Source organism: Phytophthora cinnamomi, assembly GCF_018691715.1.
Source record: "Phytophthora cinnamomi strain GKB4 chromosome Unknown Contig102, whole genome shotgun sequence".
NCBI classification, from domain to species: Eukaryota; Oomycota; class Peronosporomycetes; order Peronosporales; family Peronosporaceae; genus Phytophthora; species Phytophthora cinnamomi.
Genome location: NW_027151035.1, coordinates 1,141,864 through 1,155,050, shown reverse-complemented (window position 1 = coordinate 1,155,050; position 13,187 = coordinate 1,141,864). Strand labels below are relative to the sequence as shown.

Sequence of the window (13,187 nt, the reverse complement as noted above, 5' to 3'; positions counted from 1 at the left end):
AAAAGTTCTCTCCGTAAAAAAAAGAAACATTGATATTTACCAGTACCAACAATACCTTACTGGAAGAAAAGCGGTTTTTAACATAAATAAGTTATTTACTGTGAAAAATTGTATTGGAGAGGCAATACAATGATTTTTTCGGAGGGACTGGTCTCGATGTGGCGCTTAGTGTCAGATAGCTCTTATACAACCTAATGACCTCGGCAGTGCGAACTTGTATGGAATTCCCACCACTCCTCGTAACGGGGTGCCAGAGTTAGTTCCCATTTTGGACTTAGAAAATCACAGACACCCAAGGATATTAGACACGCATGTACAATATTCTATTGCTGCTTGTGCTACAGTCCACGCGCCAGAATAGCGCCATCCAGTGTGATGTTTGCCCCATCTAGCACGAAGGACGCATCATTCAGATTGCCAAATTCTCGACAGAGAGGCACCAAGAAGTCCGTGGACGCCTGCAGCCGTACGATCTGCCTTGTCGCGCTGTCCCATTCAAAATGAAGCGTCGACGGGAGAAGCAGCTGCGCTCCTATGAGCTTTTTGCCAAGAAGCATGGCCTTGACATCTCGGTTCTCGCTGGGACAAGGTGAAAGGTGCGGGAAGACATGCTTTATCGTTTCCGTGGTGACCGTCACTCGTAAAGATGCCGAGACGATAACGAGGCCCTTTGACATCTCGTTCATGTGCTCCAACCGGAACTCCAAGTCTTGGAAGTACGCCGAATACTGACACCAATGGTCCATTAACGCTGCCACGCCTCGACTCTCCCCTAGCTCAATGTTCGGTGCCATCCCATATTCCAGGAAAACTTGTTGCCGCTGCGCCGCATCACACGCGTTACTGCCGATTCTAGTATTGTGTGCCCCAGATAACACGTCAACGCCGTGGCGGAAGAAATGAAAGTACTCCACGATAACACTGTGGACGCTCCTCTTCCCTTCCCATAAGGTCTGGTCTCGCTGAACCGTCAACTGCGATATTTCTCGTTGCAGAATGGAGATGGCATCCCCAAGGAGTTTAATCTTCGTACGCTGCTTAAATCGGTATCTGGCTTGGCTGAGACGGCATTGCTCCCGACGATCCGTTGTGTTCGCTCGGACTGTTTTACGCCGTTGCGTATGGATAGCTGTGCCAGTCTGCCCACTTGGTGTTGGATAATAAAGCTCTGGCCCAGGACTGATAGAGGCGTTGGTGGGGGCACAGATTGCCGTATCAGCGTGTGTCGACGACGACGTGGTCGGGCTAGGAACTGTCTCGAGTGGGTAGATCTCGTCCTCAGTGCGCGCGGACATTCGATCACTCCTATTACATGTAGTGTCATATACCCGCTTGGCTCGAGTAAAAAGGGGTCCGACGGTAGTGAATTGGGTGGTTGCATCAGTCGTACGAACGGCGAACGTCTGCATCAGGACCCGGGTGGTGACTTGGTCCTAGTTGACAATTTGTGAAATGATGCGATCATCCAACCAACTACTCGCTCATGTAACTTCGCCACAACCGACATCAACGAACCATTCGCCATACTGTTAGTAAAGTCAAGAGCGAACCTTGCCGTTGCATCATCATCCCGTAATCCCGATCTTACGTGGACGGGAGTAAGCACTCGTGGTGCATTACCAGTCGGATGCCGTTTACAATACTATGTGGTTAGGCAAATTATACCATCCCGTCATCGCCCCATAATCTCACGAGACGAATCCTGCCATTCCAGTAGAAATCTATGGCTTACGAAATACTTAGTCCGATTTGTCCATTTGTGAAATCATGCACTCCTTCTTGCTCATGCTAACTTCGCCACAATGAACAACAACGAGCCATTCTCAATACTGTTTGTAAAAGTCATGAGCGAACCTTGCCGTTCCATCATCATCCCGTAATCCCACGATTTTATGTGGACGGGAGTAAGCAGTAGTAGTGGTATGGCCTATACCGGTATGACCAAAATACAAGTCGGACGCTGTTTACAATATGATCAGGCAAATTCTGCCATCCCGTCACCGTCCCATCATCCAGCGAGATAAGCCCTGCCATTGCAGTAGAAATCTGTGGCTTACAAAATACCTGGTCCGATTTGAACTTCGCCGCCGACAACGGACCATTCGCAATACTGTTAATAATAACTAAGCCGTGCTTTGCATGGGGAAGTTCTGGGTTACAAGTCACCGTGGGGCTGCTCGTCATGATGTACCCGCCTCTCATCAAGGTGCGCTGGAACCTGGTGCTGCTCACGATGGTGCAGAACTGGGTGCTCGGGCCCTTCGTCCTGTTCTTCCTCTCGTCGGCCTTCTGCAGCGGCGACGTTGGCTACATGACGGGGCTCAGCCTCGTGGGCTGCGCGTGCTGCATTGCCATGGACGTGGTCTGGAACAGCCTCGCGGGCGGAGACGCTGCGTACTGCGCCGCTATGGTGGCCATGAACGGTAAATTGTTCAGCAGATCGGTTGCCGATTTGAACTGGGTCAGGGATCAGATTATATTCGGTTATATAACCTATATATTCTTACCAGATGAACAGATCAAGAAAATACATCATAATGGTCCGGAAATATGCACATTCAAAAGGAATTTAGGTCAACTAAATTTAGCTTATAGCTGGACTATTTCGTAATTTGTAACAACTAAAACTGGTAACTTTGACTTTGTACTGACGGTTAGCATTATAGTTTGAGATTATAAATTAAAGATGAAATGTTGTGGTAGTGCATCTACATCACGCCTGGCTTGTTGCTTTTGTAGCTCGGGGGACCGAATTGTACCTATACAGGCTGTTGCGGACTTAAATCTAGGTGATTTTCGGCGTCATGTAGAGACAAGGAACACAGGATGGGCGACATCGTTCGAAGAGGCCTCAGAGAGACCGTTTGCAACCGGAGCGAAGCGGAGGTCTGCAATGGTCGGCGCGTGGGCCGGAGTAGTTGCACTACGAAGTAGGTATTATATATTAACCGACGCCTTGCCCGCCATGAGCGAAGCGAAATTGGCGGTGCAAACGAGGAACTCACTTGTCGAGGGCTTCCCATTGTACGTCAATCCTCCCGAAAATCCTGACCTAAAGTCCGATCCGTATACGACCCGGAAAATAGGTAACCGCGCCGTAAAGACGCATCGTAGCCCGAACTGGAGTATGATTTCCCTTGACGGGATTTGTCGCTTGAGCACGAAGCTGTTCAACAGTCGTACAGTCAAGTGCTTAGCCCTCCTGCGCGCGAAGCTCTCGAATGTGTTGAAGCATCAGCCACAGCGGTGATGAAAGGTGAAAGTGAGCTAGTTCCCGTTGGATGGGAGAGAAAGCATGTGCCCGTTAACTCCGCGTGCTATCGTTGCGCCCGTTGCACCAAACTATCTTCAGGACTGTGAGCTTGAGCTAAGTAATGTGTAATATTCTAGTATGCAATATTGTAGGTATTACTGGTTGTTGCTCGTGTGAGTGTGCTTCGTGACCATCATTGTGTTGGATGTGTATTGAGTTAGGCCCTGGTTTCTCCGTCCGTGTCTGGGTCTCGGAATAAATTGAACGATTCTGATTGGTTGGCTGTTTATCCCCATACAAGCCATTAATTCCCACCTCCAAGGGGGTGGGAATTGTTTGAGGATTTTATTCCGAGATAGGCATCAATTCGGAGAGGCAGACAATCGCGTGGTTGCCATGGAAGACAAAGGCAACGACGCTGCAGCGCTTGTGGCACGTACTCGGGGGACGCGGGAGGTGCGCGCTTCGTCTCAACCGGAGCTTCTTCGCGGGCAGAATCTCCTCCGTCGCCAGAGGCACTCACAGTGGTGGGCTGCGCAGGGGGTGGGGAAGTCATCAGGCGGAGCGTCGCATCCGGCGCGGGCAACTACATCATCTCCATGACACTTGTTTGCATGCCGATATAGTGGAAATTTCCAATTGAGAGGCGTCCTCTCTCGAGGCTAGAAACGGTTTTGACAGGGTATGTGTAGCAGCAACACAATCCCCAGCTCCAGCAATCTGGGGACAGCGTTGGGGAATTGCAATTTCGTTTATTCCGAGACCCAGACCCAGACGGAGAAACCAGGGCCTTAGAAGCAACATTCAGTTCTGGTGTGAAATGATTGCAACGGTATAATGCAGATATAAATCTGTTGTGGTGCTATCATTTCAAAATTGGGAGGGTTTTGGGATCGCCCCAACAACTCTGGATTAAAATCCAGAGAATAAGCGAACCTTGCCGTTGCATCATCATCATCCCGTGATCCCGATCTTACGTGAATGGGAGTAAGCAGTCGTAGTGGGCTACAGACACCGCGCCCACTTCCGACACATGGGTACACGGATAATCTTCCAGAGCGAAATTCTACCATCCCGTCACCGTCCCGTAATCTAGCGAGATGAATCCTGCCAGTGCAGTAGAAATCTGTGGCTTACGAAATACTACGGTAGGTCCGATTTGTCAATTTGTGAAATGATGCGCTCGTCCAACCGACTACTAGCTCATGCTAACTTCGCCACAACGAGCAACAACGAACGATTCTCAATACTGTTAGTAAAAGTCATGAGCGAACCTTGCCGTTGCATCATCATCCCGTAATACCAAGATCTTACGTGGACGGGAGTAAGCAGTCGTGGTACAATACAAGTCGGATGCTGTTACACAGTTCTATGTCGTCGTCGTCCCATAATCTAGTGAGGTGAACCCTGCCATTGCAGTAGAAATCTGTGGCTCACGAAATACTGCGAAGATGAACTTCTTTGCTGTTTCTATTTTGGTGAGTTAGCGTTGTCCGATCCAGCGTACTTGGACTTGTTCATGCGTTGCCCTTCATCTGTCGCACACCATCGCTAAATCTGCGATGCAAAGCGATTTTTGTCTTCACTAAGGACGACGAACTACAATTTAATTAACTACTGTACCGTAAGTTTAGTGGCGACCACGGTAGATCATTTTAACGTCTCTTGTTTGACCTGCTGCAGCTCTCGCATTAGTTAGGATACTACATGTATCTCCATTTGCTGTTGCTATTGGTACAGCTCTATGGAAGTTCGACTCGCGTGCTCAACTTCAATGTAGCCATCTCCACTGCCCCCACTATCCGATATCACTAATCACAAAGCCGTGTTTCACCCGGAACAGCTCTGGGTTTTAAATTGCGGGCCGCACTCCCAGATTGAAACTCATGTTGCGCACCTTAACTTACCTATGTTGGACATCGTTACTCCCAAATTCACCAAATAAAACATCTACAGCCTCAACGATAAAATTGTCGCTTCCCGTGGCTGTCGAATGTGAGCGTCGTACCACGTGTTTTCTGTTAGAGTAATCGACCTCACAGAGGAATTAGGACAGAGGAGGACAGTATGTCATCGACATGTAGGAATGTAGGAGCTTGAACGTAGAGAAAACGATAGAAAAGAAGATCTGCTTTATCAAAGCAGAAGTGTGACTGTGACAAGCCTAACTTCAACACTCCACTCGAGAAGAAAGAAATCCGACGGATGTCGCTTGAGTAGACAGATAAATCATTTGTCACAGGTACTATCGTTTCTTAAAGTCTATGCAAAAGAGTAGGTATTCTATTTCAATCTCAACTGAATGGGTCAACATACCAGCACAGTTTGTCAGACAAACAGTCTAGGGGAATTTGCAATTTGGTCAGGTGTTTGATTGGGAATTTGCAATTCGGTCAGGCGCTTGCTAATCAGTCAGAGCGCGAAACTTAGAACTATGGCACTCCTAAACTTAGAATGACTAGACTGCAGACATGCAACCGACGCCCCACCACCACTCCACAAAATACTTTCGCTTCCAGACAAGAAGTCCTAGCCATGGAGGACGCAGACGATGATGTGGAGCTTGCGGTTGGCATGGAATTCCCCAGCATCAAGGAGCTGAAGGCCAGAATTGCGCGATAATGTGTAGTTCACGCTTTTGCTCAATAAGCCCTCAAATCGACGCGACTTCTTAAAAGTAGTCTGCTCCTCACACGCCAAGTGTTCCTTTCAGCTGCGCGGATCTCGATCATCGAAAACAGGAGTCGTGCGTATAACCTTTCTGGACAAAACTCATTCTGCCACCCATGTTGCGCACACGGATCTACGTCAGCGGCTACCATCCCAAGTAAGCCAGGCATTCTTGGTTGAAGTTGCTCGAGATTGCATGGCGTGTAACCGAGACGGGAAGAGTCCGAAGCTGGTTGTCAACTGGGCACGCAGTGCTTATGGGCTAACGATTTCGTACCATGCGGCTTGGCGCGCGTTGAAACAGTTACAGGAGGGATCGGTTCTCAGCCAACAACACAGCTATCAGTTCCTTCAAAGTTACTTGGATATGTTCGTCGTAAATAATCCCGGAACGATTGCAGATTTCGAGCGAACCAATCATTGCACCTTGGCCTTTAGGAGGAGTATCAGTACCCATGCGTGCATGGCTGTGCTGCGCGCCAAAGTATGCATTTGTCGGTGTTCACTTCAGTTGCACCCTATTATCGCTACGATGCCTACAAACCATCTTCGTCAACTCGATGGTCCCTATAGATATCGAGTCGGCAATCGGTGATGGCACGACAAAAGGTCCAGAACCATACCGTAGAGTAGGTCGCCCAAAAAAACCAAAACGGATACGCAGCCGAGGAGAGTGTATACACGATGACTCGCCGGTCGTCTGCTCACGCTGTCGCGAAAGGGGTCACAACGTTCGGGCCTGCGAAAGAAGGCAACAACTGAAGTTACAACGTCACCAGGCCAAAGTAGTCTTAGCTTCGCATTTACTTCTACTTGAATTCCATCAGTTTAAACTGCTCTACTTAACCCTTTAACTGTTGCTGGAGTTGATCGATCGAATGGAGTATGCTTTTGATGTGTAAGGGGTAGATGATGAAGAAGTGACCGCCACAGTCCCCTCGAGACCCTTGGCGAGTAAATTGATGAGCAATGTCAGCAGCACGCGGATCTCGTTAGCTCCATGACTGCTATTTTGTGGAGTGGTGGGAGAACATCGCTTGCATGTCTGCAGTCTAGTCATTCTAATGTTAGGAGTGCCATAGTTCTAAGTTTCGAGCCCTGACTGATTAGCAAGCGCCTGACCGAATTGCAAATTCCCCAACAGTCTATTCAAAATAACAGGCATTAACCACGGACATATCTTCATCAACACATATCAAATTCAACAGGGTATGAGATAAATCAGTAATGGCACCTGAAAGGCCTAAACAATCAACCACTCCATGCAGCTGCGCCGTCCGGAGCGCTCGGGCGCGGCGGCGTCTCTCTCGGCCCCCAGGGCTCCGCTATGGACGCAACTGGATGCGTCTGCTCCGCAGGACGAGCGCGCAGCGTCACACACCACCGCGTCCTCTCCGGCGGCGCGCTCGGGCCACGCAATGACGCTGTTGCCCACGGCCAGCGTGCTGCTCTTCGGGGGCGCCGACGGCCAGGTCTTCTTCGAGGACGTGTTTCTCCTGGAGCCCGCGGGGTACGCGGCGTCAATCAGCAGCAGGTCCTCGCCCGCGGCTCCGCGCGGACGCGGCAGGGCCGAGGACGCGCAGCTGCAAGCCTCCGACGTGCAGTGGAAGCGGCTCGTGGTGTCGCGCGGCTCGTCCCAATCGCCGCGCTCGCCCCTGTTCCGCAGCGGAGACGTCCTTTGCTCGGGCGTGGTGCGGCGCGCGCCCTGCTTATCGCACCCCGGGGGAGGGCGCGACTACCATTCCATGCACTACGTGCAGTCGTCGGCGGAGGACGAGCGCGCCCAGGGGCTGCGCGTGCTGGTGGTGGGCAACGTGGTGGTGGCCAGTGACGACGCTGTTGTTAGTGACACGCAGGCAGAGGCGGGCGCGGGCGCGTTCAACGCGCCGACGCTCCGAGTGAAGGAGCTGAGGGTGCGGCACGTGGACGCCGCCAGCATGTGGAAGCCCCGGGCCAGACACGCCCACAGCAGCGTCGTGGTGGGAGGAGACCAGGTCTTCGTGTTCGGCGGGAAGGACGCGTCCAGCTCGACGTTCTTCAACGACATTTTCTACTTCGACGCGCCGCTCAACCAGTGGGTCAAGCCGGCCGTGAACCCGACGGGCCAGCTGCCGCAGCCGCGCGCGCTCGCCGGTCTGACGGCGAGCGACGACGGGAACATGCTGTTCCTGTTTGGCGGCACGGACGGGAAGCAGGAGTTCGGGTCGCTGTTTCTGTATGATGTGGCCAACGCGCGCTGGGACTCGCTGGCGGGCGCGACGCTGGGGGACCGACCGTCGTGCCGGATCAACCACTCGCTGACGTTCGCGGCGCCGAACCATCTCGTGTTGTTTGGCGGGAGACGGCGAGCGCTGCGCCAGAATGAACTCTACGTTTACAATGTGGACATCGGCTGGTTCACGGCGGACACGCTGAAGGGCAGAGAAGCAGTCGCCGCAGGAGTAGCCAAACGGCTCGGGATGATCAACCTCCTGTCGGGCGAACAGCACACGCTACGGTAATGTTTCGGCCAGAACCAGAGGGACCTGATGCTGTGCAAAAGTTGCTCGTTTTCGGCGGCTACGCAGGGTCGCATCAGTGGCTCGACGACTTGCACTTACTTTCGTTACCCCAAGCCGTGTTGATGCAGCCGCCGTCTACAAACAGAAACTCATCTCGATCGATGGCAGCCACGCGTACGTTGTGAACACCTGTGCTTGCTCGTTGACATTCGTTTGTGTTATCTAACGCTGCCATTGTTTTTTTTTATTGCAGAACGTACCCGACCAACACGAGCCTCTTTTAACAAAATTGGTGCTGTGGCTCGAGTAGCGTTATCAGCTCCTCAGCAACCCGTTCAGACGCGCCTATCTTCACAGTCGGCTCGCTTGCCGCAGGACTCTACCCAGTCGGAGGGACGACTCGAGCAGTCTGCACCACCCCGCCAAGAACCGCCACCTGCTTCTCAGTCAACGCAACCGCTACAGGAACCACCTCCAGAAACAGTTGGCCCAGACAACAAACCGGACGAGTTAAATGCTGAACAGCCCTCGTCATTGCCGCAGAGCTCTTTGGCATCGGTAGCACCTGCAAGCTCTCCGTCTCGACAGTTACCGCCACGGGAAATATCTCGGTCTGATACACTACAGCGATCTACCACTACTACCACCGGAAGCTGCGTTTTGACCGACATCACAAACCAACCAAGTTCCAACCCACAGAAACAACAACAGCAGCTAATAGTGGTACGCACCTCAGGCACTGCCGCTACGGACGTGGATGCGGCCTCTCCAAGTGCATTGAAAAAACACAAACGCCGTCGACTTGTAGAGGATAGCCAAGACAGCAGCAATAGCAATATTATCAGCAGCAACGGAAGTGGGGAGCTGACAACAGCGCAGGTGGGGGTCCAGACCACGCTACTGCAGCTTCTGCAGCATCAACCTCGAGTGGAAGACACGCTTGCTCGTATATTGTCAATGATCACTAGGGAGCAAACTCCACGACAACAGCAAAGCATGAACCAAGAGACCTTGATGCGGGTTCATAGTGAGGAGCAGAGCAAACGTCTTGAAGCTGTGACTCGGAGAAATGAAGCATTGGAAGGACGCCTTGCTCGTTCCGAAGCCGAAAGGGCCTCGATCCACGAAAAACTGATGGCACGCGAGACGGAGCTATACATGCACAAGCACAGCCTCGAAGCCGCAATACCGCCTCTGAATGAACGTGTCCGAGCAATTGAAGCTTCGCACATGCAGCAGTTGAACGTGTCGAGGGTCATCGAATCCAAGATATCTGCCGTTCATGACTTCATGGATGAACTCCGTAATGCTGGTGGCGAAGGTACAGAGGCCAACGATTCTCCTCAGCGACGACTAGGGTACGTTGCGTTTTGTGTGCTGCATATTGCATGTGCTTTTGGGGGTCTGCTCGATGTGGCGCGGTATGGGTTGAAGAATTCTTCGTATCGCGTCTGGAGCTCATACTTTGCACGGCCCCTCACATTAAACTTGGAACCTCACGGCTTTCATCATGATCTCCTGATGACTTTAGAGGGCTAGAATTCCCTTTAAGGACAGATACGGATCGTACATTTTCGCTTCCATTCCCGTACGCGCACTGACGCTACTGTGTGCTGGTCCATGCTAGACGCCTTGACGATAGTGTGGCAACTCAGCCAACTCCGTCACCACCAAAACCGCTGTTATATCCGCAGCGTGTGGTGCTAGCGCAGGAAGAGAAGATTCGAGTGATGCATAAAGCAGCTCGAGACCGCACGTCAATTTGACACCAATGTCTGCCGCCTGCGTGTCGCGTTGGGCCGAAGAGTGTTTGTCGTTGAAGTGGGTGCGAGTGTTGGTCCTGTCGAGAAGCGCGGTAGTTGTGATCGATGTGCGGGGTAGACGGTTTATTTAATACTGAATTGCGACTGCTAGCCCATCATGCATGCCTCGCTGTGCTCCTACGCGAGCACAGGGCTCTCTTTGCGTATTTCTGTTTTTTTTTTTTACTATGTGCTACCCTGCGTCTTTTTGTTTTCTTTTCATTTCTTTTCTACTAAATCCTTGTTCCATGCTTTTTTTATGTTTTCCCTACAAAATGCATGTTCACTGTGACGGCTGACCCTCTCGGGTAGCTGTCACAGGAACTTCAAGCCTCTGGCCGCGAGCAAGCAAGCCAGAGCCTTTGCGCCGCATCGCTCTGGCTTGCTCAGCAGGCCAGAGGTGGGCCTGGCATCTCCCCCCGGTTGATTTCGCGTTGGCTGAGTCAATATTCATCCAGGAATTGACGTTAATGCGAAAAGTGCTTGATTTGCGCTTCGCTTTCCCATATTGCCTTATGCTCTCCACGTTGAATGTCGGATTGAGACGTTTCATCGTGCGTGGAAGTATTAACTTAGCCACGTTGTCGTTCACCATACGTTCAATCACGAACGGTCCAACCTTCTTAGCCGCTAATTCGCTTTTTTCAATTCCGTGTTCTTGTTATCGGTTTTCAGTGGTAGGTTGTTCGTGTCGATCAGCACTAAGTCACCTCTTTTAAAGACAACTTGTCTGCGCTTGCGATCGTAGTACTCTTTTTGTCTTGCTTGAGCTTCTTCCAAATCTTCTGAGCACGTTCTACGATCTGCTGCCGTTACTTCGCAAAGTTCTTCGCGAACTCCGCGAGTGGCACATCATTCTCCGATTGCAGCAGGTCTTTCATCTCCTCTGCCACAATGTTTGACACCTTACGTCCTGTGTCAAGTCCGAATGGCGCGAACTTCGTAGATGCGTTGACGAGGGTCGAATGCGCATATTCGATAGTCCCTAGGTGTTTAACCCAATCGTCACCGTGATACGAGATCATACATCTCAATGCATCTTCGAGCACGTGGTTCTGGCGCTCTGTCTGGCCATCTGCCTGAGCTCGGTGCGCAGTTGTCATACTGAGTTTGATACCCATCAACTTCATTAATGACTTCCAAAAGTCCGAGATGAACTTCGAGTCGCGATCACTGATGATGACCTTCGGCGATCCGTGATACCGAACAACTGCATCAAAGAACACTTTAGCCGTGTCCTTCGCGACAGCTGTCGAACACGTTGGTGCATACTTCGCTCGCTTGGACAACTTGTCCACTGCAACTAGTATTGCATCAAACCCTTCCGACACTGGCAAACACGTGATGAAATCCATTGACACCACTTCCCAGCATTCTTTTGACACTGGTATTTGTATCAGCGATCCCTTTTCTTCTGGCTGCTGGACTTCCATCGTGCACAAGTCTCACATGTGCGAACGTATTCCCTTACGTCGCGGTCCTTAGTCAGCCAGTAATACCATTGCGCTACTTTCAGGTACGTACGTCGACTTCCAGGATGCGCTGACGTCTTTTCATCATGAAATTCGATCATGACATTTGTGCGAAGTTCTTTTATCTTCTGCACACACAGTCGGTAGCCAATTTCGCCTTTCGTCTGTTTGAAAAACAGAAGATCGTTGTGCTTGACGAACTTCTCCATTCCTGCTCCATTAAACCACTGTTGCTTGAGAGCAGGGTCTGATTCGTATCCTTCCTGAAACGCTCTTTTCGTCTCAGGGGCCAAGTGCGGACTTACGAAATGATAGTCGACGCTGTTGACTTGCTGCTGTGCTACGCCAATCGGACGACCCCCCCCCGTAAGTCGACATCGTCGAGTAACAGGTGAGTATCATCCGTTGACAAGTTGCGCAACACTGCAGACTTAATACGGTGGTCATGAACTGGTGCGGCATTCTTCGCGCATTCGTCGTCGCAGTCATGAACCGTATACGTCACATCCGGAAGAGGTGCTTCTTTCTCCTCTTCGTCTTCCAGTCCATCCGGTGGGGCCGTGAGAGCGCATCCGCTACAACGTTCATCTTACCTCGCACATGATGCAAAGTAAACGTGTATTGCGAAAAGTGCGTCAAAAAGCGAGCCATCTTTGGTGACACTCGTGGGTGATGCAACATCCACGAACACGCTGCGTTATCCATGTAGACGTCGAATGGGCGTCCATACAGATAGTGTCTCCACTTCTCCGTAGCCACTTTGATAGCTAGTAGCTCCTTCTCATGCGTAGGCCATCCACGCTCATGTTTATCCAACTTCTTCGAATAGAAGGCAATCGGATGATCTGCTCCGTCATACTTCTGTGACAGAACTCCACCAATACAATGTCCTGACGCGTCCGTCGTCACGATAAACGGTCGCTCAAAGTCCGGCAACTTCAGCGTAGGCGCTTGCTGAAGTGCGAGCTTGAGATGCAAATACGCGTCCTCCACAGGCTTCGTCCAATTCCATGGGGCATCTCCCTTCATCAAATCCCTCAACGGACGAGCAATGTCGGCAAAATCACAGATAAATCTGCGATAATATCCTGCCAAACCCAAGAAACTCAACAACTCCATTCGATTCGTTGGAGTCGGATACTTGGCTATCGCTTCCGTTTTACGCGGATCAACCTTACTCCTGCCTGAGAGACAACATGTCCTAGGAAAGCCACTTCAGACAGACGAAACGAATACTTTGCCATGTGCGCAAAAAGCTTCTCACGACGCAGTACCATACAAACTGCACGCAGATGCTCCACATGCTCCTCCATACTCTTCGAGAAGACGCAGATGTCATCGAGATACACGACGACAAATTCGTACTTGTCGAACAGCTTGTGCATGAGCCTGGGCAATGTCCCTGGCATTCCAGCCACTCCCATGGGCGCTACACACAACTGCTACGTTTCCTTGTGTGTTCGAAACGCAGTGTACGGACGACTTGACT

General features: G+C 51.2%; 4 protein-coding genes across 4 annotated transcripts; 3 read left to right on the top strand and 1 right to left on the bottom strand.

Annotated features, from left to right (window-relative positions):
* Positions 1–338: 338 nt before the first annotated feature.
* On the bottom strand, positions 339–794 carry IUM83_08067 (bZIP transcription factor 1; the record flags this gene model as incomplete). Its single annotated transcript, XM_067932418.1, has 1 exon — positions 339–794. The coding sequence occupies one exon, from the start codon at positions 792–794 to the stop codon at positions 339–341; it is 456 nt and encodes a 151-aa protein (XP_067782967.1).
* Positions 795–2,182: 1,388 nt separating this feature from the next.
* IUM83_08066 (arsenical-resistance protein) lies at positions 2,183–2,666 on the top strand (the record flags this gene model as incomplete). The annotated part of the gene is made up of 2 exons (XM_067932417.1): positions 2,183–2,423; positions 2,659–2,666. The coding sequence occupies 2 exons, from the start codon at positions 2,183–2,185 to the stop codon at positions 2,664–2,666; spliced, it is 249 nt and encodes an 82-aa protein (XP_067783040.1).
* Positions 2,667–7,185: 4,519 nt separating this feature from the next.
* On the top strand, positions 7,186–8,708 carry IUM83_08065 (Kelch repeat-containing protein; the record flags this gene model as incomplete). Its single annotated transcript, XM_067932416.1, has 3 exons — positions 7,186–8,420; positions 8,539–8,598; positions 8,678–8,708. The coding sequence occupies 3 exons, from the start codon at positions 7,186–7,188 to the stop codon at positions 8,706–8,708; spliced, it is 1,326 nt and encodes a 441-aa protein (XP_067782950.1).
* Positions 8,709–9,654: 946 nt separating this feature from the next.
* IUM83_08064 (Kelch repeat-containing protein) lies at positions 9,655–10,190 on the top strand (the record flags this gene model as incomplete). The annotated part of the gene is made up of 2 exons (XM_067932415.1): positions 9,655–9,782; positions 10,052–10,190. The coding sequence occupies 2 exons, from the start codon at positions 9,655–9,657 to the stop codon at positions 10,188–10,190; spliced, it is 267 nt and encodes an 88-aa protein (XP_067783038.1).
* Between the last annotated feature and the right edge of the window lie 2,997 nt (positions 10,191–13,187).